The 24,596-nt window shown below is 38.1% G+C and overlaps 1 protein-coding gene across 1 annotated transcript; it reads left to right on the forward strand.

The window, feature by feature from the left end:
* On the forward strand, positions 1-24,596 carry nmbr (neuromedin B receptor). The gene is made up of 3 exons (XM_034018542.2): positions 1-836; positions 12,253-12,598; positions 15,821-24,596. Exons 1-3 carry the CDS (start codon positions 424-426, stop codon positions 16,220-16,222), a joined length of 1,161 nt encoding a protein of 386 aa, XP_033874433.1. The 5' UTR covers positions 1-423; the 3' UTR covers positions 16,223-24,596.

A 24,596-nucleotide genomic window follows, 5' to 3' on the forward strand; every position in this document is an offset into this window, starting at 1 on the left:
TCACTTATTCTGGTTCAGATTTCTGGATCAGGCACTTTAAGGCAGATACTTCGTTTTCGTTTATGAAAAGTTTAGAACTGCGGTGCTTGCAGAATAACATTAAACCATATAGATTAGTGGATTAGAACATTAATCAATTCTTTACCTACAGTAAATACGTGTTTAAGAACCAACCAGAATACTAATAGAGGACGATTCAGCACTAACTGGAATGGACAGCTCCTACGCAATGGAACTGAACTGAAAATTAAAAGGTGCTTAACCAATGGACAGGCGATTTGCCCACATCAGTCATACAGAGCACTACTTTTTTGAGCTGCTGCACACTGAAGAGTTGTCAGTCAATCGACTAAAGGCACTATTACTTTAATTTCTGAATGCAATCTTTCCAGTTTCAAAACCTACAGTGGGAAGAGTCTTAAAATGACGGTTGAAGAGTTTTTTAACAACGTAACCTTTTCTGATAATGTCTCGTTATTTGCTTCAAACTTTACCGAGGGAATGCTATCTAATGACAGGGAAACTGTTGGTTTTATTATACGATGCGTTATTCCGTCCATATACATTCTCATTATTACAGTGGGCTTGCTGGGGAATATCACTTTGATAAAGATCTTCATCACCAACAGTGCTATGAGAAGCGTGCCCAATATTTTTATATCCAGTTTGGCTGCTGGAGACCTTTTGCTTCTGGTGACTTGTGTTCCCGTAGATGCCTCGAGGTATTTCTTTGAAGAATGGATCTTCGGCACCGTCGCCTGCAAACTGATTCCTGTAATCCAACTCACTTCAGTAGGTGTCTCGGTTTTCACCCTTACAGCTCTGAGCGCAGACAGGTAAGAATGGCAATGTTATATTTCTAAAGGTATTTACATTGTTATATTGTATGTCACCTATTTACATGAAGACAGGATCCAGTTTATGTAGAATCAGTAATCTTTATAATTTTTCAAAGCAACATAAATAGCGTTTAACATACAGGGAACCCACCACCAGTTATATCTCGCAGTTCTTGTCTGATTTCCTCAACTTAATAGTGAGATTTTTCTTGTTTAAAAAAAAAGAAAAAATATATAACTTTGCATGCCACGTAATGTCAGCTAACTGAGATAGATTGTGGATCACAGTTGTTTGTGCATGGAATAATGTATTACATGCACAAATTAATGCTGAAAACCCACTATTATACTTTGGCTTTTATTGTCTAACCTGTTATGTGTTGTTGCGTGTAGTTATTGTTTTTCTTGTTTTTATTGGACATTATCTTTTTTTAATGTCACTGTTTAAATTGCTTTTTTATTCTTGTGACACGCCTTGAGATGTGCACATGAAAGGCGCTATATAAAATAAAGATTATATCACTGTCGCTGTTTTCATAATCCTCCGAACACGGCATAAAATCTTCATCACTCCCGTTCTCAGAAACGATGTAAGACAACATTTTTATTTTTTATTTTTTGCAATCAGATACCAATATAAAATAAAGTTGAACAATAAAAAACTGCAAAAATAATGAAAATCAAATACTATGTATATAGTTTAGATAGTTTACTGTGTCCTGCGGTATCTCCAACTCTTCTCAATGTCTTCACAGATAGGTAGGGATTTTTGCAAGGAACGCAATATGATAATAAAGTCACCTGATGATTTCGAGTTCTCCTTCCCGACTTCAAAACACATATCACATTACTTACACTGCCTTAGGACAAGCATACAAACAGATCATATTGAAAGGTACCCAAGTGCTTTTTCATTTGACGTACGTCCTCCTGGAGCTGAAGTGGTTAAACACATTTCAATATACTTATAAACTGTACGTTTAGTAACACTTGTTTTTTGTGAGCCTAAAGTATAAACAAGTAATAGTGTTAACTCGTCAAAATGTGATACCGGTGTCAAACGAATTACTGTTCTGTTTAAAACAGTGTGTCCTGGCGTTGTTTGTTTTGTTGTTGCACCTACTGTATACTGTTGTGTAATATCCTTGCCTGTTTGTCCTTTCTGTAAAGCCAATAAAACACTCCAACAAATTAGGTGTAATTTTTCATGCCTGATGTTAATCAGGATAACATTAGCCAATCTACAAAATAATCTGAATCTACAGACAGACGCATTAATTCAAAGGTAGGTGACTGCATGTATTTGATATACAATGTATTAATTACAAAACATTGCCTTCACAGCCAAGGTGCAGGGGATTACTTAAGAATGGATGCTCCTGATTTAAAAGAAAAAAAACAGGCTAGGAATGTAAAGCATGCAAGGTGCTACAGTTTGATGGGTACCAAAAATAATGTCACTGGTAATTCTAAATCTTCTCTAAAGATTGACATCACTTACACCCTAAACTGTTGAAACTGCAGGGTGACAATACACCCACAACTAGACAACCATACAGTAGGCTATTGTTTATATGCTTCATTTCCAAATCCATATACATTAGTACGTTGAAATGAGACAACCTTGTATTCATCAGTAGATTTAACCACTAACATCTTTAAATATCTTCAAATATTTACAGAACCTAAACAAAACATGCACAACTAATTGGACTGTATAATCATACTTGAGTATGAGTGAGTTATTTAAAGGTGTTATCACACACACTGGGCCTCATTTACTAAGTGGCAGTAATTTGGCCAAAATTGCTGGAGGAATGGCATTTCCCAAAGTGTCACACACTATTTACTAACTAATTACAAGCAAAAATAATGGAAAAAATTCTAATTAGAATGCTAATTGTGGATGGCATCAGGTCTGAAGTTATTATTATTATTTATTTCTTAGCAGATGCCCTTATCCAGCACGACTTAAAGTTGTTACAAAGTATCACATTACAAAATATCACATTACAGATAACAGCAGTTATAAAATACAATAAAATCAGTAGTAAGAGCAAATTCAAATAAGAGAAAATAAAAAAAAAAACAGTAAATAATTACATTTAAGAGTGATTACGACTAAGAGCAGAAACTTAAAGGGGGTGTAGGGAGAGATAATAGTCTGGAAGTAGGAGGGGGCAGAAAGGTCAGGTTAAACTGTTTGACACAATTAACTTCTCAACTTTGTTAAAGACAGAAATAACTTACAGAAAAACATACATTGTAATTATGTTTGGTTACAATTTTAGTACAGTCAACCCTCTTTATACTGCCAGGTAAGGGTCATGGGCAAAAACGGGCAATAAGCGAGGGTGGCGTTATAGTGAGGGTCAACAAAAAAAAACACACACACACACAACCTTTTATGTCTGCAATAAATTTAAATGTTTTAATTTTTTATAACAGGTACAAATAGCACTGTTATATTGGTGACATTTGTTCAGCGAGAACAGCTGGCGGTATGCGAGGGTGGCGTTATAAAGGGGGGGCAACTGTAACTATGTTTAATTACAACTGTGATGAGTCTTGTAACATTGTGTCAAACAGTTGAAATTTGCTTCTAACACTGTTTGATCAATAAATGTATTTAAAGGTCGGTTGAGTAGGTTTTTTCAGTAGTATTATGTTATACTCACATGTGAACATAGTGGACTACAAGTGCAACCTTTTAGGGTGGACTTGCTCTTCAAGAATGTTTAGAAAGTAATAAAGAGTAATAAAGGGACCCTAGGTATGTCAGGAGAACATGCTCCACACTAGAGGTGGGTAGACAGGTCACAAATAGTAGATGTACGTAAAGGCTGATGGACAGACCCTTCCTTATATCCCCAAATTATTAAGAGATAAGCAGTTCTATAGATGTAATGTAAATCTGTGTGTGTGTGTGTGTGTGTGTGTGTGTGTGTGTGTGTGTGTGTGTGTGTGTGTGTGTGTGTGTGTGTGTGTGTGTGAGCGACTGAGAGTGACTGAGTGAGTGCTATACGTCCTTTATGTACAGGTTACCCCACTATATCAAGGGATCCAGAGAAAGCCCTGAGTGTAATATAAAAGGTGTCATGTCAGTTTATTGATCAAAGCACAAACATAAAGGTCACTGCAGGGTATAAACCAAGACAAGCAGCAGAGCATGCATATAAATGAAATAATTAGGCATTTTCTATTACTACTAAACACATAAAAAGAAGACAAGAAAGAAATAGAAAAACTTGATGAAAATAAACACTGTATTCTATGTCTGTGTTCAGCCACAGTTCTTTACTACTGTATATATTGAAGTAGCAGTAATGAAGGTGACACCACAAATATTCTGTTCCCTAGAGTGTACTGTAAATCAGTAAAGTTTCCTTTTGAGATTGCTATACTATACATTTGTATGCTGATATATAGTTGTACATTAAACCTTTTATGTCATGCAGTAATATATCTTTGCTGATGCTTTTTTGATACAGGCAAAAAGGGACAGCGTAGCAGGATGAAAGTCCTGTCATTGTAAATAGTGTTGAGTGAATGTAAGTTTGGCAGGGATGGAGTTAAAACCATCCCTGCCAAAAATCACAGGTGGAATGTGGCCATTCCCTAATTAGGTAATTAAGTGCTGATTGGGGAATGGCCACACATATATATAAAGGGAGAAAATATCCTTTTGTTTGGTGGTGTTAGGAGGACAGTTCAGTGAAGGTGAATGCCCAGCCTGACCTGTGTAAGTGTTTTATCCTTGTGTTTTTGCTTAACGCTTTATTTTGTTCCTTGTGGCCTGTTTGTTTATTTGTATATTTATCTTTTTCACCTGTAGTCCTGCTCTGAGTCTCCAAATGTAGCACGATAACATTGATTTTACTGTCAAAAGGGGAAACTCGGAGACAAGGAAGCTGCAGTGAAAGTGCTAGAGTGCACATTTATTAATGTAAAAGGAACAATAAACAAACAAACAGGGCACGGTGTAAAGGGAACAGTGTGCCACGTACTGGATGGTTTGGCTGTTCATTCCAGGTTCAGTTTTAAGTCGGCCATCCAGGAAGTGGGCAGAGCTACAGTACACCAAGTCATCGACCCAGATGGGAAGCGATGTGGCGATCGTGGATTGGAGGAAAAGTGATTGCACTCGCTAACCAGGAGCTGTCGCTAAAGACCAGTACAAACCTGGACAAGACCACACTACTGTTCACAAATAATTAAAAGCACTCACTTTGGACTTGTGACCATGTTTGTGTTCTGTGTGTATATTTACTGTGATTATTATTTCGGGACTGAACCCTATGGGTTTTACGGAGCAGTACACATAGTTATTATTTACAGTTGTCAAGTGGATTTGGATTATAAATAAACCATCATTGCACCGTGAACGTTGTTGTTTGTCATTACTTGAGCACCGCATCACCTCTACAGCTGCGCACTGCAAACCACTTTGCCATAGGACCCTATTTAGGAAAAGGAAGAAATGTTACCACCGACAATTTTTTACCTCACAGCCTGTTGGAACTGTAAATAAACAAATGAGAGAACTGCCACCATCTGCAGGAGACCTGCAAACAGAGCAGGACTCCACTACAGTTCTGAAGCACTGTGCCCCGCCCCTGTGTGTAATTTGTATTTTATGTTGTATGTGGGATGTTTATATGTATATGTGCAATGGTGCTACGGGAGGAGGAACTCGCCCCACTGTCAGCATTTCCGCTGACAGCATTACCAATGGAGGAAGACCTCGCTCCACTGTCAGCACTTCCTCTGACAGCAGTGCCGCTATCAGCCGTGCAACTACCAGCATTGCTACTGGCATCATGTTCAGTGCCAGAATCGCCTAGGCTGGAGGAGCCCGTATTGGAGCTGTCAGCATTTCCGCTGACAGCATTGCTACTGGCAACATTGCCGCCCGTGGGCCCCTTGATGCCTCCCTTCTTGGCCCAGGAGTACCCCAGAGACTTTAAGTGGGGGGGTGGCCTTTGAGGCCATGTGTGGTGTGCACAAGGGGGGAGATGTGTGACAGGGTACCCCCACCCCTGGGTGTATTTTTGGTTTATTTTGTATAGTTTGGGTTATGTATCATGGGGGAGTTAATTTATATTGGTATGTGAGCACGGGGATGTGGGTTTGTGTGTGTGTGGAATAGTGGTGACAGGAAGGCACTTAAAATCGTCCCTGTAAAAACACGTGGGAATGTGGCTGGAGCTGGTGATCATGGGTGAGAAAGGGGTTGGTGTGTTGAGAGGCAGAACAAGTCGTAAATTAAGGAGAGAAAGAGAAAAGATCAATAATAATTGCTACGCGTGCTGGTTCCGTGTCTGTTTTGGCCACTGTGCCATTTTGTTTTGTAAAGTGTTTTGGGCTTGTTTAAACCTTTTATTTGTTATTAATAAAATGTGCAAGCAGCGCTTTTCATACCCTGCAGTACTGACTGTGTGTCCATCTTCTTCCGGGTCTGACGTCACCACCAGCCAGCCTGGTCACAAGCACTTTAACTGCACTCCAACAGTTCACAAGTGCAAGCCGAAAAGGCATGTAATTATGCTTAGTGCCCATCATCCTTCAGTTACCATTGGGACTGGTGAAAAAAAGGGAGACTGTGGAGTTTTACAATACAATGATGTTGACATTTTAGACCAGATAGCACGGAAATACTCAGTGAAAGCTTGGTCTTGCTGGTGGCCTGGTCATGTGTTTTACAATGTATTGGATCTTGCAGCCATCAGCTCTGTTATTCTTTACAAGGAATGCATGGGCAAGAAGATATTGAGGAGAAATGATGTATTGCATAGCCGAAGAACTTCACCTGAAACATTCTGAACAGAGGAAGAGTGCGATGCAGGTACCTGCAGCTGAAGGAAGTAACCCCACTGCCAGCCGCAAGCGACGACAATGCCAGGTTGCCAAATGCAATGGTAACGACTCTGGATAGCAGTGGAGTGAGCGGAGCAGTGGAGTTGCATGGGAGAAGCGAGGCAGAGAGAACACCAGGCGAGCAGTGGAGTTCTGGATGAGCTGGAGCGGACGGGTGGCGGACGCAGGGAGGCCAGCCAGGAGGGAGTTGCAGTAGTCTAGGTGGGAGAGTACCAGGGTCTGGACAAGGAGCTGGGTGGCATAGTTGGTGAGGAAGGGTCGGATTCTTCGTATGTTGCTCAGGAAGAATCGACAAGTGCATGCCAGAGTGGAGATGTGTTGAGAATACGAGAGGCAGGGATCCAGGGTTACTCCAAGGTTCTTAGCTGAGGAGGTGGGAGAGAGTGTGGTAGGTTCCAGAGGAATGGAGATAGAGAGATCAGAGGAGGGGGAGGAGGAGGAGGGAAAGAAAAGGAGGTCAGATTTAGAGAGGTTGAGTTTGAGGTGATGCGAGTGCATCCAGGAGGAGATAGCAGACAGACAGGTGGAGATACGGGAGAGGATGGTGGAGTCAGAGGGGGGGGAAGGAGAGGAAAATCTGAGCATCATCAGCATAGAAATGGTATGAGAAACCATAGGATGCGATGAGGGGGCCCAGGGAGCGGGTGTAGAGAGAGAACAGGAGAGGACCCAAGACTGACCCTTGGGGGACTCCTGTTGAGAGAGGGCGAGGTGTGGAGTTTGCTTCACGCCAGGTTACCTGGTAAGTGCGGTTGGAGAGGTAGGAGGAGAACCAGGCCAGAGCAGTGCCAGAGATTCCCAGGTCAGCGAGAGAGGATAGGAGAATAGAGTGATCAACAGTGTCAAAGGCAGCAGAGAGGTTGAGGAGAATTAGGAAAGAGGAGAGAGAGGCAGCTTGGGCAGAGTTTAGTGAGTTAGTGACAGACAGGAGGGCGGTTTCAGTGGAGTGAGCAGAGCGGAAGCCAGATTGGAGAGGGTCGAGCAGAGAGTGGTTGGTCAGGAAAGCAGAGAGCTGGCGGTGTACTTCCTGCTCGAGGGTTTTGGAAAGGAAGGGTAGGAGGGAGACAGGACGGTAGCTCTGGAGGGAGACGTGCAAGCACACCGTCTTGCACTTAGTGTATGCACGGGAGCGCCTAAGCACTATGCGTACTGAGGTACCCAAGCACCAAGGGTACCGTGCGCATCAAGCACCGTGGGCGCTGAGGGCACCGAGCACCGTGCGCACCGAATGTCTTGTGCACTGATTATTGTGTGCACCGAGCATTGTGTGTACTGAGTGCACCAAGTGTGGTGTGCAGCAAGTGCAGTATGCACTGAGCACCAGTTAGTCAAAAAAGAACAAAGCAGAAGGGAGAACACCCTTTTTTTTTTGAAGGCCCAAAGCACCGAGGTGGGTGGCCGGCAAGGTCTTCTCGACAGCTAGGCAGGCAAAAGCACAGCCCCGATGGAGGAACACACGGCTAACACGGCAGAGTCACTCAACGATGGGGCTGCAAGCCGAGCCCCAGCGGAGGAAGGTGTAAGCTGAAAGACAACACACGCACACACCAATACTGCACCGGTGTCTCGCTCATACGACAGACAGCCAAGAAAAGACGGCCTGCGACACAAGTGAAGCAGACCATAAGAAGGCGGCAAAAGACACTCAAAATGGAGCCGCTGATTCCACGAGAACGGCAAGTCGGCTCTCAGCACGAATGCAAGGGAATTACAGTCGACTCAGAAGAGCTCTTTTCGAAAAACAAACTCTGGTTAGTGACACAGAAGCGTGTGAGAAGCAAAAGAGGAAGTGAGCTCCGCGGAGTGACTACTTATTCCCTCAGCAGGCGCGACCGAGGACATCATTCCATTGAGAGGCCTATCGGCAGCTCTGACATAAAATGCTCAGCGAATACCTACCTAAGGCAGGCATATCCCAAAAGTATTTTTTGGTGGTCGTCTTCAAATTGAAAGGGAACCAAACATTTCAGATTGAAACATAAATTTAATAGTACAAAATATTACTGTTTATAAAAACGTGTGTGAACAAAAAAATCACATTACAGTGTACAGTGAATAAATCTATAATCTGTTTCTTAAGATGTATGTATAATCCTTAAACCCTTGATTTAGAGTGCACTGTAGGGGTTCAGAATCCATGTTGCTAATTGCTAAATGTATATGTATTACCGACATCTCAATCATAATTTGGAAAGCACAACATTACTATAGTGTGCTAAAAGTGCTTGCAATGCATCCATTAGATTTAACAGTATAACAAAGAATCAACTATATTAGCATTACTGTAAAGCATTTCTGACATAGCTGTTCCTGAACCAATCAACTTTAATGTGCTTATTAAAAGAAAAACAAATAAATAAATAAATAACTTTGAGGCAGTGATAAATGTTTTAAAAGAATAATATCCATGTTTTGTGTCACATTGCTATTAAACACAACATCTACTGAAATTATCAAAATATAGGGGTTTTAATCGATTAATGATTAATCACACCTGTGGGCTTTGATCGATTAAAAATAATTGATCAATTCATCTTGTCTACTTCAGTGCGGTATCAAAAACACTGTGAAAAAGAATCTTGAAAAATGGCGGAGGGTGCTTACTTAAGGGTGTACCCAATATTTCACAATATCTCAGAATAAAGAAAAAAAGACTGCAACTTTCAACATTTTCTAAATGGTGCTTTCCTTTCACGGCAGTACTACAAGTTTATCGTATCATCTTAGATGCAAGTAAGTTGATTTTTCTTTTTATTCAACGTATTTTAAATGGTATCAGAAAATAATATCTGAAAAACTGTCAGGCTTAGTGATTTAACTACAGGTTGGGGACACTGCTGCTGTACCCTTGAGCAAGGTACTTTACCTAGATTGCTCCAGTAAAAACCTGACTGTATAAATGGGTAATTGTATGTAAAAATAATGTGATATCTTGTAACAATTGTAAGTCACCCTGGATAAGGCGTCTGCTAAGAAATAAATAATAATAAATAATATATTTGATAAGAGTGAATCAAATAAACAGATTCATCTTTACATTACAAACAGTCCGACACACCTTTCTACCCTTTTAACCTTCAGCACCACTGATTAAAAAGAAAAAGAAAACAGAAAATGCAGGGTCACCTCTGCAGATGTGAGACCTCCCAACCCAAAAAACACTTTGGCTAACATCCAATTACATGTAGGCAAATATTTTCAAGCTGTCAAATGTACATATATATATATATATATATATATATATATATATATATATATATATATATATATATATATATATATATATATATATATTAAACATTAGCTGGCCTTATGAAACATTTGCAATAAATAGCACAATGTTAATGCTTTGTATTACTTGTAATTGTCTTTAGATACAATTTCATATCACGAGCAAACAGGTGTGATTAATCGATTAATCGACTGCGTGGATCAATAGAAAATGTCAAGATTAAAACACCTATCAAAATATAAGTTGAACAAGGTGCTGTTATTGGGAGCGTAGGCATCAGGCAATTAAAAAATATGCCGCCATTGCTTGTGTTATTGCTTTAGTGGCCTTTCCAAATCTAACAAAGCAGAATAAAGCACCTTGTGGTGAAACTGTTGGGAAAAGATTTATTTGATCAAGGTCTTTACTATGAAGCACTATTTTAACTAGTAATTGTGAAAGAAAAATGTTAATGTAAAAAAACTAGGACCAGACAACTTAGGCACACCACTGAGTTCTTACAGTAAGTAGTATTTGTGTTGACTGTTACAAGTTAGCCTGGTAAAAATCCAATCAACTGCTGATGCGCTGTTGACCAGCTACTTTACAATGAAAGTACTGGTTTCTTATTGGAAACCCAGCTGCAATACAGTATATATCAATATAACATATTTACTGGAATTAGATTCCTTTAGTAAGGTTATTTTCAAATGTAACACCATTAATAATAAAGGGAAAATAACCAATGCTATTTTCTCATCTCTTTTTAGCAAAATAACATTCACACCAGCCCCTTATACTGTATATATTTTATTAGCTGTGTCTCCCAGGAATTATTTTCACAAAATAATTTATCTTGCCACTGCACTATAAGCTTCTTGTAATTAGCATTCCACCTTGTAATTATCTGCAAAATTAGAATTTGACTGATACAGCTCTCACCTTGCCTGAAGCCTGCTTGTTGTTTTTTTATAGACCATTTGATTTAGTCCGGCTGTCAGTAATAAAGGGGCAAGAACTCTGAATTTAGTCTTGACTGTAAGGTTGCAGTTAGGGGTTTATCACCCACATGTAACTAAAATATAAAGGTTAGAAGAAACCTTGGTTCCTTGGTAAGATCACACACATTTAGAATATGAATAGTCTGTGAGGTTTGATAAGCACATAAATAATACGTTAAAGGGTTACTTTTGCTGAATCCTGTTGTGCATATTGTGGCAATATATTTAACATAATCCAGTTTTAGTAATGAGTTAAACCATGAATCATGTGAGGAATAAAACTGAAAACATTTCTCATCTTTCACTTGCAAACATCCAATTATGAATGAACATTTGTCTTATGGACATCATATTGTATCCATATCATACTCCTTGATGCTATGATTTAAATGGAGGACCAAAAAAAAAACAGCAGTATCATTGAGGAAGTATGATCAGGATATGCAAAATATGTACATTTATGATACAGCAAAGGTAGTGTATTGCATTTCTTGCAATCACTGCAGGGCATTCTCTAAGCCTTTAAACTGTTCCACTTATTCCAGATAAGTCCCCAATAGTGAATACATTCAGAATCTGATCAATGAATTATCAATAAGTTTATCAAAGTGGAACACAGAAACATGAAAACACAACCGCTTACTTCTTTAAGGGCTACACTCGTCTCCCTGTTTATCTGATGTTCCCAAGTACTTCAAGTAATTTAGGAATGACAGCAGCATCCTAAAGCAACTGGGTTGCTTGGAGGGGTTTTAAAATTAAACTGACAACAATATGAAACTATAAGAAAACCGACCCCTTCAGTAATTGTATTACTTTACCTCAGGTGCTTTAATGGAGTTGCCTGATGCAACAGCTGTCAAATCTCTCTAGCCAGTATGATAGCAAACAATTGTTCACTAAAGGTTTTTATAAAGATTTTCTTTCCTTGTGTACCATTTATGTTGCTGAAACTCATCTAAATTGATTTGCTCTATGTGATCATGAAAAATATATGAGAAATTAATTCTATTCCATTTCAAATTCAGTGCCTTTCAATGTCATGCCTGTTGATGTTCAGTTAGTAATTGCAAAAAAAAAAAAAAAAAAACTGCAGTAGTGGCCGAAGGTTGTTTACTGAGTGTTGAATTCCTATTACAGTACCTCTAGAAGGCAAACAAAAACAGATTACGACTTCCCCCCTCCCCCTTTTTTCCCTCCTGTTTATCCTATTGCAGATCTCTGTCTTTTTTGAATGAATGTTCTTGCAAGAAGGTTAAAAAAACATGAGCTGCACTGAATTAAAAAAAAAAAAAACTCAACAATATGTCTTTCTTCCTAACAGGTACAAAGCTATTGTAAATCCTATGGACATCCAGAAATCTAGTGCAGTTCTTTGGACCTGCTTAAAGGCAGTCGCCGTATGGATCATTTCTGTACTGCTGGCCATTCCAGAGGCAATCTTTTCCCAAGTGGTGCATATCAGTGACAACAACGTCAGCTTCACTGCCTGTGTACCATACCCTTTATCTGAGGAGTTACACCCCAAAATTCACTCTGTCATGATATTCATGGTCTATTTCATCGTCCCCCTTACCATCATTAGCGTCTACTACTACCACATTGCAAGGACGTTAATCAAAAGTGCACACAACATGCCTGGAGAATTCAGTGAGCACACCAAAAGACAGGTAAATGAATATATCTTACAGTTTATGACCTTTTTTCTTTTTTGAATTATTGTTTTACAGCAACCAACTAGTAATCAAGTCTGTTATAATATATTGTGCAGGTAGCTATATGGAAGCAGTATCATAATGTACTTAGTACTTATAATCATTTTAATAATACATAACAAATTGGCAAGAAAACGCACCAGGTGGTTGCTAGGGGGGCATCCTAAAACACTTAATGTGAAAAAACGCTTAACGTGGCTTAATGTGCTTACATTCAAACCAAACCCCTAGAACCTTTGCAAATGGCAAGCCTAGCACTGCCCAATACTATCCTAAAAAATGAGGGTTTTCATTAACATAAGATAATTATCATGTTAAGCCCTACAAATAACCCACTTAATGTGAACTGTGCTTTATGTGAAAAACATGTCATGTGGCTTAAATTAAGTACATTAAGCGCAGTTCACACTAAGTAGGTTATTTGTAAGGCTTAATGTGATTATTATCTCAAAATAAGGACCATCAGATGTTGAAGACCCACTACAAAGAGTAAACTGAAGTGCTTCTTTTGAAACTACTAATTATTTTGAATCAATCGATAATGCAACGCAAGCATAAGTTCTACTGCACTGCTACAATATACTTGTTAACTTTTCTAATTATCACTGTTTTTTCAGAAAGAGAATCAACATTGTGTTTTTTTTCAGTATCTGAATTACAGATGGAAAAATCAAATATTGAACACAGAAAATAAGGTTACTTGAGAGCTGCGCATTGCACAGAGCCACATTGTTCTGTTTTTCATTAAGATATATCTTAACATCCACCCTGGATAAGGCTTTAATAAATTGTAGCCTCTAGGTCAGATTTATCTAGGAAAACACTATGAAAGGATCAGCCTGTACAGCAGCAAGACATTTCTTTAGAACCACAAGGATACTTGCTCGTGGCCAGTGCTTACTTGTTACTTTGGTGATTGGATAGGCAGCAGCTGATTGCTGAGGTCTTATGGGGTGTATAAGGCAGTGTTATGTGATGTACTGCATTTACAGAAACTGCTGAACTGCTGCACAGTCATTAGCTGGCATTCAGATAAATGTGGTCCAATGTATTTCTGATTAACTTTTTGGTGCCATAGTGTAGCTTTGTATTTTTAATACTACAATCTTAACATAATACTACAATATATATATTTTTTCATGAGGACTGACTTAGTGCATCTACAAAATTATTTATTTTTCATGATATAGAATGGTTGTACTTCCAATTGTATAGTAAATTATATGCTATGCTTTTTTTTATGACTGTGATTCAAATAATTAATTTAAATTTCACCTACTCCCAGATGCTGCCTAAAAGCTGTATGCATTTTAATTTCATTATTTTTATGCTAAGTGAAAATATGTTTTTTATCACCTAGGGACAGAAAACTAATCAGTGACATATGTTGTTGCTCATTTAGTGTCAACTTAGATTTCTTTTTACCAGTTACTTGTAACAGAAAGGTTGTACAAATGCTAAATTACAGAACTCTAAACCCCCACATGAATGTAGAGCAGCGGTGCACAACTCAGGTCATGCAGGGCCGATGTCCCTCCTGGTTTTTGTTCTAACCATTCCCTAAATTAGTTAATTGGACCAATTAAGCTTCATAATAAGGTCCAGTAAAGTACTTTAGGGTGAAGTTGGACTAAAAACCTGCAGGGACACCGGCCCTCCAGAACCAAGTTGGGCGCCACTGATGTAGAGAAACACCAAGGGAAATTTGGGTCAAGGTTTCATGAAAGAATTACTGTAGTGTTACATGACTATTAATTTATTTCAAATAGTTAGACATTTAATACTAACCTGCACATGAATATGCACCTTTTCTTTAATTGATTCAACATTATTTCTTTCTTTCTTTCTTTCTTTCTTTCTTTCTTTCTTTCTTTCTTAGCAGACGCCCTTATCCAGGGTGACTTACAGTTGTTACAAAATATCACAGTACAAAGTATCACATTACAAAATATCACATTGTAAAGTATCACATTTCAGAATATCACAGATAAGAGCAGTTGTAAAGTACAATAAAATCAGTAGCAAAAGATCAAATTCAAATAAGAGCAAAAAATAGAGAATACAGTAAATAATTACATGTAAGAGCAGTTAACTTATATTAAAAATAGCTGATATTTAATGCTAAAATCATTTCAAAACCAGTTATTTAATGTTGGCTGCTGTTTCTTTTATAGTGAAATCCTATCAACTCTGTACTCTAAGTTTCAGATTTCACTGACATGATTGTTGTTCTGATGAGGACGATGGGGAAGTTTCAGATTTCACTGACATGATTGTTGTACTGATGAGGACGATGGGACTAGAGGGGTCTACAGATTAACATTGCAGGGTTTTTTTTTTTTTTTTTTTGTTATTCTCCTTCAGGGCTTTTAAGGTTACTAGTATAGTATTTATCATGTACACATATTCTACACCTATACTCAACTCTCATTGCAAAGTTTATGAGACTACTAATAGCCTGAAGCAATTATTTGGCAGACTTCACCACAACATCTGGCAGCAGAAATCATCTTGAAAGGAAATATTAAAAACAAACATATTTAAGTAAAAAGTAAAAATAAAATTGCATTCACTGAAGAGCACATCCCGAACGCTCATGTATTTAAGTAATGCTGTGATTCCAAAAGCACATTTAACAAATTAATATTAAGAACAACATAGCCAAAAGCAAAGACAAAGCAAATAAAATAATGCGTTAAAAATGTCAATTTGGCTAATACTAGGTTACAATTGATGAAGCTTACGCTTTAAGTAAGGTTAATGTTTTTGTTTGTTTGTTTGTTTGTTTTTTTAAGCTAATTCCATATGTTTAGTACAAGGTAATTTTCTTTGTTGGGATAATGCATAAATGTTGTAGGAAAATGCAAATATTCTTCACAGATAGCATCTATCTGAAAAAAATACAGCCCATTAATTGGAATAAAAGGGGTTAAACTTTACAACTTTAATAATGGTCAAAAATATGTGTTAGAATAAATAACAAAACTGGAATATACGGGTCTTTACCCATGTCAGTTATTTGTAATGAATGCTGGGATGAGAAATTTAAATAAGCAGCCATTTCTAACATTCCACTCTTTTTTTAGACACTGTTTGTCTACTATTTTTTTTTCAGATAGTAGGATTGAGTGTTTTTTTTTTTAATTCTAAAATTATAATAACAACTTTTTTTCTTAGATGGAAACAAGGAAACGACTTGCAAAAATCGTCTTGGTCTTTGTTGGTTTGTTTGCTCTCTGTTGGTTTCCAAACCATGTCCTGTACATGTACCGCTCCTTCAACTACAGAGAGATTGACTCCTCATTGGCACACCTGGTTATCACACTACTGGCCCGAGTACTGAGCTTCTCCAGTTCCTGCGTCAACCCTTTTGCCCTGTATCTGTTGAGTGAGAGTTTCCGGAGACATTTTAATAGTCACCTCCATTGCCAGAGGAAGAAGTATCGGGAGAGATCTATGAGCTACCTGCAGAGCACATCAGCAGTCAGAATGACATCCATTAAAAGCAATGTTAGAAATACACCCACCACTACAAATCTTATTAATGGACACAACCTGAAACGGGAAGTTTCACTTTGAATCAAAGATGGGGGGATGGTGTTCAATAAGCTTTCTAGGAAACAAATTTGGTACAAAAAAAAAGGTTGCATAAAAGAAATCCCTTTGCCATTTGTTTGTATCCTCAAACCTTTTTCAATTTTCAAATTCCTTGTGGTACCGGCAATAATGGCTGGCTTTAAAACAAATAGAGAAGTTAATGTTTTCTGATTTTAAAAAAAATCCAGTAAAGAACTGCTAACCAATGCTTTAGATTACATTTACTGCCTTTCATTACTAATTAGAGAAGAGAGAATATATTGGTTTTTCACTTGTTGTTTTTCTCTTTAATTATGGATATAAAAATATGTTAAATTTCAAAGTTTTCTCTATAGCATTGTATTTAAAATATCTGCATATCGAAAGTGAAAATATAGAAAACCAGTGAGGTTCTCATGCAATTAAGAGGTACCGATTATCACTTTATTTAGTTTTGTCAATAGAGTCAAAATTTTAAATCAGGAAGAATTTAAGGACCAAATAGTCAAAGATTCTGTGAATGTATGCAACTTTTAGGCAACCGCTTGCATTTCAGATATTTTGCATATATTCACAAGTCTGTGAAATTAAAGAGATGCAGGGAAATTGCTAATATCGCAAAGCTGCAGAAATAAATACATTTAAATGAATCTAACAGGAAATTAATCGCAACTCAGGCTATACCCAACTGATGCAGGTGTATTTGCATAAGAGGTGAGACACTGGCTAAAGCATAGAGAGGGCAAATTTACTGAAGAGGATATTATAATAATTTATAGCTGACAAAAAGGGAAAAAAAACTAAAGATAAGATTTGGCACTAAACAATGCGAAACATATTAAAAGCGATACCACACGATTACTCTCTCATTATAGTCTACATATTAAAAAATTATTATCATTTAGTACATTATAATGCTTCCAAACCAAGACAAACCTGTCTGGATGGGGCAATAAATCAATAAGAACTATGAACTTGTATAATAATAATACTTTATTATATATATATAGGCTAAGCAATCATGTGGTACAGTTTTCAAGACATTTCCCTGTCTGGGCAATTTTGTCTTCGCCTGGCTTTCATCCACTCCCCAGATAACGTGAATGCTGTTTCAGCTGTTCCAGGGGATACAGCTGATATTAAAGAAAGATATTATGTTTTGAAACTTGAGTTAAAGAGCCGATTAATTTAACAGTGAAAGGGTGTCCCAATCAGTTCCCATAGAGGTTGGGAGTGCTCTGAGCACAGCTACAGTCATTGTCACCAACATTTGTTTTTGCTGTACCAGTATCTGAAACTGAGAACTTACCTATGATATAAGCATCCTCTGTTGGTGTTTTGTTAAACGTATTTACGTTAATATTGTTTTTGTATATTTAGCAACAGTAGCTATTCAGGTTTTTTTTCTTCATTTACCGCTCTGAACAACTAGAAATAAAGTTAATTTAAACAAAGCTTATTAGGCCTCACTTATGAAAGAGCACTTAATGAGGCTGCAACGTGCACATTAAGTAGTAAGTCTAACGTGAACCATAAATCTAAATTTACTGTCCCATTTACTAACAGAGAGTGCATTAATTTCCGAGCACACTATTTGGCTAATTTACATACCATAGTGTGCACACTACATCTATTGTAAGCGATAATTTAATGTGATGATGATGTCCAAGACTTACCCATGACCACCGTGACATAAAAAGCCCCAGCAGTCCACGTGTAACTTTTGGTCAGTGGCTTATTGTGAAAGGTGGAGGTGGCTTACATTGACCGAGGACAGAGGAATTAGAAATTCTAATGGAAGAGGTTTTTTTAAAATTATAATACATGAGAACATAAGAAAGTTTACAAACGAGAGAAGGCCATTGGTTGTATGGTTGTTAGTAGCTTATTGATCCCAGAATCTCATCAAGCAACATCTTGAAGGATCCCAGGGTGTCAGCTTCAACAACATTACTGGGGAGTTGGTTCCAGATTCCCACGATTCTCTGTGTAAAAAAGTGCCTCCTATTTTCTGTTCTGAATGCCTCTTTATCTAATCTCCAATTGTAACCCCTGGTCCTTGTTTCTTTGTTCACGTCGAAAAAAGTCCCTTGGGTCGACATTGTCAATACCTTTTAGAATTTTGAATGCTTGAATCAGATCGCCGCATAGTCTTCTTTGTTCAAGACTGAAAAGATTGAATTATTTTAGCCTGTCTGCATATGACATGCCTTTAAAACCTGGAATAATTATGGTTGCTCTTCTATGCATTCTTTCTAGAGCAGCAATATCCTTTTTGTAGTGAGGCGACCAGAACTGAACACAGATGAGGTCTTACTAATGCATTGTAAAGTTTTAACATTACTTCCCTTGATTTAAATTCAACACTTTTCACTATATATCTGAGCATTTTGTTAGCCTTTTTTATAGCTTCCCCACATTGTCTAGATGAAGACATTTCTGAGTCAACATAAACTCCTAGGTCTTTTTCATACATTCCTTCTTCAAATTTCAGTATCTCCCATATGGTATTTATAATACCTTGTTTGGTCCAGTGTTTTATTCAACCACTCTATTATTTGTACCAATGTAATGAACTATAAAATAACATCTAAGAAATGATTAATTCTTGTTTATTCATGCTTAATATAACCTGTTATTTACAAGTAGGTTTAATTCGGTTTAAATAGCGCGCCTATCAGTGGTTAAAGTCTGGTTTCTGAACAAACTAATTGTCGCTTACTTTAAGGTGCACACTACAATTATCACCCTTTAGTAAATATGATGTGAATAAAGCTCAGAGCGGGATGCCTCATTTAAATACATATGATAATGCCATGCATTATCATATAAATCACATACTCATTCTGATTACCATAGTGTGGCACAATAAAATCAGTGTGAGCCATTATTTCGCATGATAATGAATACAATTGAAATAGTAAATACATGAACCTGCACACCAATCAATCTTGATAGGAGGAAATAGTATTTAAAATAGTATTTTAGCTTGTTTGCGAATTAGTTAAGCAAAGTCAAAAACATTAACCATTTTTCCCCCAACATTAAAAAAAACACAGCTTGATTTTGTATTTCTTAATAATGCAACATTGCTCTGGGATACTTTACATTAAGGGGGCCTATAGATGTTTATTGTATTGTACTACCAAATATGCGTGAGATGACTTTATCATTTTTAAATATAAAGCCAACTCTAGGATAAACAAAAAATACAATAAAATGAATTGTAATCATAACCTGGCAAGCAACACAAAGCACTTGACATGGGATAAACATCAGTGGAAAACCTTAGCAGACTGAAGTTTTTAAAGTTAAGAAAAAGATAGGATACTTTAAAAAAAAAAAAAGTGAGTTCTAGTAAGACCAAGAAATTAGCTGAAATGGACAAAAGAAAAGCAAGATTTATCAGCACTTTCCAATAGTAATAATACAAGGCAATTCATGCTCTCTAGCTGTAAGTTATCAAAACGTATCTAATAAGCTGCAGAAGACATGCATTAAGAAAATATATTAAACATAATAATATTAAAAATATTCGTCTAGCTAGAAGATTATACTTGACCTTTGACCCATATTTGACTCCTGTGCACCCCAACCACTTTCAAACAAAATGTCTCGTTCCCTTTCAATTCAAAGATGACCACCAACAAATACTTTTGGGATATGCCTGCCACAGGTCAGGTATTCACTGAGCATTTTATATCAAAGCTGGCGATAGGCCCCTCCATGGAGTGAGGTCCTTGGCCCCACCTCACCGAGGTAATAAATAGTCACTACACTGAGAACTCATTCTCTTTTGCTTCTCACCATCAGGTAGGTAAGGTAGGTATAACTAACCTCTCCAGTTGCGTGATTGTATCTTTGTAAAAGAGCTCTCACTTTGAGTTTTCTGCTAATTCCACTGCATATATTGCTGGAAGTCGGCTTGCCACTTCCCGGAATCAGTAACTCGGCTTCTGAGGACTGAGCAAACGCTGCGCAATTGCACTCCGTTCTCTCTTTATTTCAACAGCCTACATCGCTCGCCAATTGTAGGCTGCTTTGTATCCTACAGCTTCTGCTGTTTGTGTTTTTTCCTCTGCTGTTGCAGCTAAAAACGCTTCCTCCACTGGGGCCCGGCGCTGCCGTACCCACTGTTGTGTCGATGCCGCTGGGCGTACCATTGCCCTCCCACTCGGTGTGTGCAGCCTAAAAAAAACCCATATTTTTTTGTTTACTCTACCTTCAGCTCTGCTGTGTGTGTGTGTGTGTCGTTTTTTGGTTGTGTGACTACTAATGGGCCAGGCTTATAATGCCTGTAGGCAGTGCTCCACACCGCTTTAAGCTGTGCGCTGCATCTGTTGTGTGACCGCACGCGGTCCAGTCTAGACACCAGTCCAGCAACCTCGATGCTTACGCCCCTGGTGCTTGGTGCCTTTAGTGCCCTTGGTACCTTTGGGGCCTCGATGCTTCGTGCATATTCACCCCCTGCATCGCTAACCTCGGTGCCCTCAGTGCTTCGGTGCCTCAGAGCCTTGGTGCATCGGTGTTTCGACACCCTCGATGCTTCAGAGCCTTGGCGTCTCAGTGCTTCGGTGCACAGGCACCATTTGCATCAATACCCTTGGTGCTGAAGAGCCTCAGCACAACGGTGCTTCGGTGCTCCAGAGCCTCGGTGCAGAACGTCTCATCGCCTACAGCAGAGGAGGCGTGCTGCATCCTCAAGCACTTAAAGGGTACATAAGGACCTTTTTATTTTATTGTGTTACATGTTCCCATGTGTTGCTACAACTGTTTATGTAAGGTGTGTGTGTTGTTTAATTATTTTTTTTTTATATTTTGACCACTTTTTTAAACTTTTAAATTGCATTCCCTGCCTCAAGATGTCTTCTCATGTACCTGCATGAACCTCTCAGAACAACATTTCCCATCATCCTGAGGGATCAGGGTGTTGATCTACCTGGACGAATGGTTGATTTGCTCCCAGTCACAGGAGAGAGCAGTGATCCACACGTCGATAGTGACAGAACATGTGGCGAGACAGGGTCTTACCCTGAACTATGCCAAAAGCCAATTTTACACTGATGCAAAGTACGGTATACTTGGGTCTCCGGCTGGATTCCCTTCCCTGGTGACAGAGTGGCTGTCATTCAGAACTGTCTAGACCTGTTTCAACAGGGATCCACAGTACAGTTGGTGTTGTGTCAGAAACTGTTGGGTCTGATGGCCGCAGCTCTTTGTCTGTCATGGTGAAAGGACCCTGGGTCAAGCCCTCTCGAAACAGTGGCTATCCCACTGGATTGTGGAACAGTTTCGACTGCATATACTCCTGCCGGCCTACTCCCACCTAGGAGAGTGGCTGCGCATTCGACTAGAGGAGTGGCTACGTCATGGGCCCTCTTTAGAGGTGCCTCATTGACTGATATTTGTACTGCGGCTAGGTGGGCTACTCTGCATACATTCACCAGGTTCTACCAACTTTATGTCTTTATTACACACAAGGGTCCTTGAGGTTGCACGCTGACATCACTAACACTAGTTGGCGGTAGCGAGACGTCCCTCATATGCTGTCCGCTCATACTCCCTCACGACGGCTTTGGTATACTTTCCCAAAAGAGAAGGCGACCACCAAACCTTGCGAGGTCGCATCACTCGCATTCGGGGGTTTGATGCAAAAGAGAATGAGTTCTCCGTGTAGTGACTATTTAGTACCTCAGTGAGGCGGGACCGAGGACGTCACTCCACGGAGGGGCATATCCTCAGCTTTGATATAAAATGCTCAGCGAATACCTGACCTATGGCAGGCATATCCCAAAAGTATTGATTAGTGGTCGTCTTCTCTTTCAGGGAACCGGGGTTACATCCATAACCTATTGTTTTAAATCACTCGACGACACCCACACTTCATAGTTTTTAGGCACTTTTAACAAGTCTGTCTCTGTGAAGATTTACAATCATCCTCCACCATGGTAGCACCAACCAAGCGAACGAGACAAATAATCTTCGACTCTGACAGTGACTACAGAATTTAAATAAAAAGCTTAATTTATGAGTGACTAAAAAAAAAAAAAAAAAAAAAAGGCATACCCCATTGAAACAGTTTATAAACTAATTGACCTAACGGTCCCATAGTTTATGACGTCACATAAACCTTACAGAAGTTTCTTCTGCAAGTGGATCACATAAATGACAAAAACTGCCATAGGTCGTAATGTTCTGCAACCTACAAGTTAAAACTAAAATATTAGGTTTTATTCAGTGTAGTAAATAAATTCAATTTTGTTGTTTGATTCTAATTTACTGACTATGACATGCCATAGAAAACATCTACAGTAGCCTTAGGCATTATCAGTATGCAGAGAATGAATATTACTTCATATCAACACTAGTCACATGTGGTAAAATAAAAAGTAAACGTTACATGTTTTGTTCTGGTCTAGCTTGCAGTTGTCCTCTGGAAATGTTTTTTTGAACACAAAGTGTATGTCTGTGTATTACCTAAGAGTTCTAAATATGTCAAAGTGGTTGCCTGCAGCATTTTAAAATATTTCTCTCCTTTCTTGCTTGAAGGAAGAAAGACATGTGTTATTGTAACTGATGTTTATCGTTTAGACCATTATTGCTTTTGCTGTAATACATTGAAACATAGTCACACAAAATAGTGAGTTCAGTTTGACTTTAAGATGCTTGGAGACATTTTTTTTAAATTATAGTGAGTAATAGCAACCATGCAAACCTTAGAAATTAATACTAACTGGAGTTAGGGATGTCATGAACTGTTGTGTATCAGTGGTATACATTTTACCTTTGTTACAATTTCAGAGATATTTAATATGTATTGATTACTTCAATTAACAAACCTTTCAGTGTTATTATGGATATTAATTGGTTTTAGCATGATTTTTTCCAAAATAATGAATTAGCAATCGTGTAAACAGTCTTTGATCATGACATGTCTTTGTCATCACAAATATATTGCAAATGTTGTGGATATTTTACATTTTAACAGAAAACTAAATCTAATTAAATCTAACCTAATTTGTCTAGCTTTGCCTAGTGATAACGATCGATCTAACAATTTGAATATGCCAGGCACTCATTAAACAAAGGCTAATCAAACCCATCTCTTTGAAATTGAATTACCCAGTCTAGTGAGGGAAGAGGGTTAGCACAAAGCCTACACTAAGGCGAAAGAAAAAAAAGGAAAAAACAACCAGTAGTTTAAAATCATCTTCAAGAAAACAACAGATTTGAAACAATTTAACATCATTATTGATTTAAATTCAGTACGAGTACAAGAGGCAAGCATTTTTATTATTAAATTGCCTAACAAGCACAGAATAACGCAGGTAGAAAAACCCTAAGAAAATGAAACTGTTTGCGATGTCAAACCAAGTCACAACCCGACATATTTGGTAAAAATAACAGTGATTCAGAATAAAATCAGAATGATTCAGCAAAAGTTATATACGTTTAAAAGTTTCCCCTTTCTAAATTATGAACTAATCATGCAAGAGAGAAAGGGGGGTGGGGTGGGGTGGGGACAATCCAGATTGCAGACCCAAGCCAGACATGAACTAGCCAATCAGAATGTGCGGTGGGAAATTTAAACAATTCCTTTGTTTGAAAAGTATAAAGCCAACTGTAAACATAAGTTCATTGCTCCCTGAACTCTGATCTCTGGCTACCTGCTCTCTGTTCTACGCTCCCTTGGATTCAAAAGAAAGAAAACTACAAGATCGTGCCTGAAGCCCTCAGCTTTCAGTATTAATCCATCAAGATCAGGGGCCCAGATACTCAAAGAAACACAAGGTAATATCATGCTGAAACTCAATTGCTTTCCAGGCTAGGTAACAATACTCTTAATCTATTCAGGTATTGTGTGATTCCCTATAGTGTCAGCATGTACTAATATTTAATTAGCAAATTGTTGTTTAAAACCTTAGTTCTCATTGTAATGCTTTTTAATGTGATATTAAATGTGTAACTGTTTTGTGTGATTTACAAAAGTATTTTGTTGCATGCTTAATAAATACCATCTTTCTAAGAATAAGTTCCCAGAACAAACACGATTTATTGAACTTTGAACAGCATTGAATGTGGTCTATTTTTGTCTTGTTGTAAAGTGTAAATCCGCTATCGTTTTCAGAGAATGATATTGAAAACAGGTTTATACATTATAATAGGATGCGTCATTGTTTTAAGAATATTAACTGTCTACGATAGTACCTACAATCCCTAAATGAATGCTTATTTGTGATTGTTATTAATTGTTAAATGTTGTGAATCATTCTATAAATACTCTGCAATGTTGGCATGTAAAATGTAAAATGTTACTCTCATGTAAAGCTGTTATTGCCTTAGCTCAATGTCAAATGATGTTCATTAAATATAAAAA

This window comes from Acipenser ruthenus, chromosome 6 (assembly GCF_902713425.1).
Source record: "Acipenser ruthenus chromosome 6, fAciRut3.2 maternal haplotype, whole genome shotgun sequence".
Classification (NCBI taxonomy): domain Eukaryota; kingdom Metazoa; phylum Chordata; class Actinopteri; order Acipenseriformes; family Acipenseridae; genus Acipenser; species Acipenser ruthenus.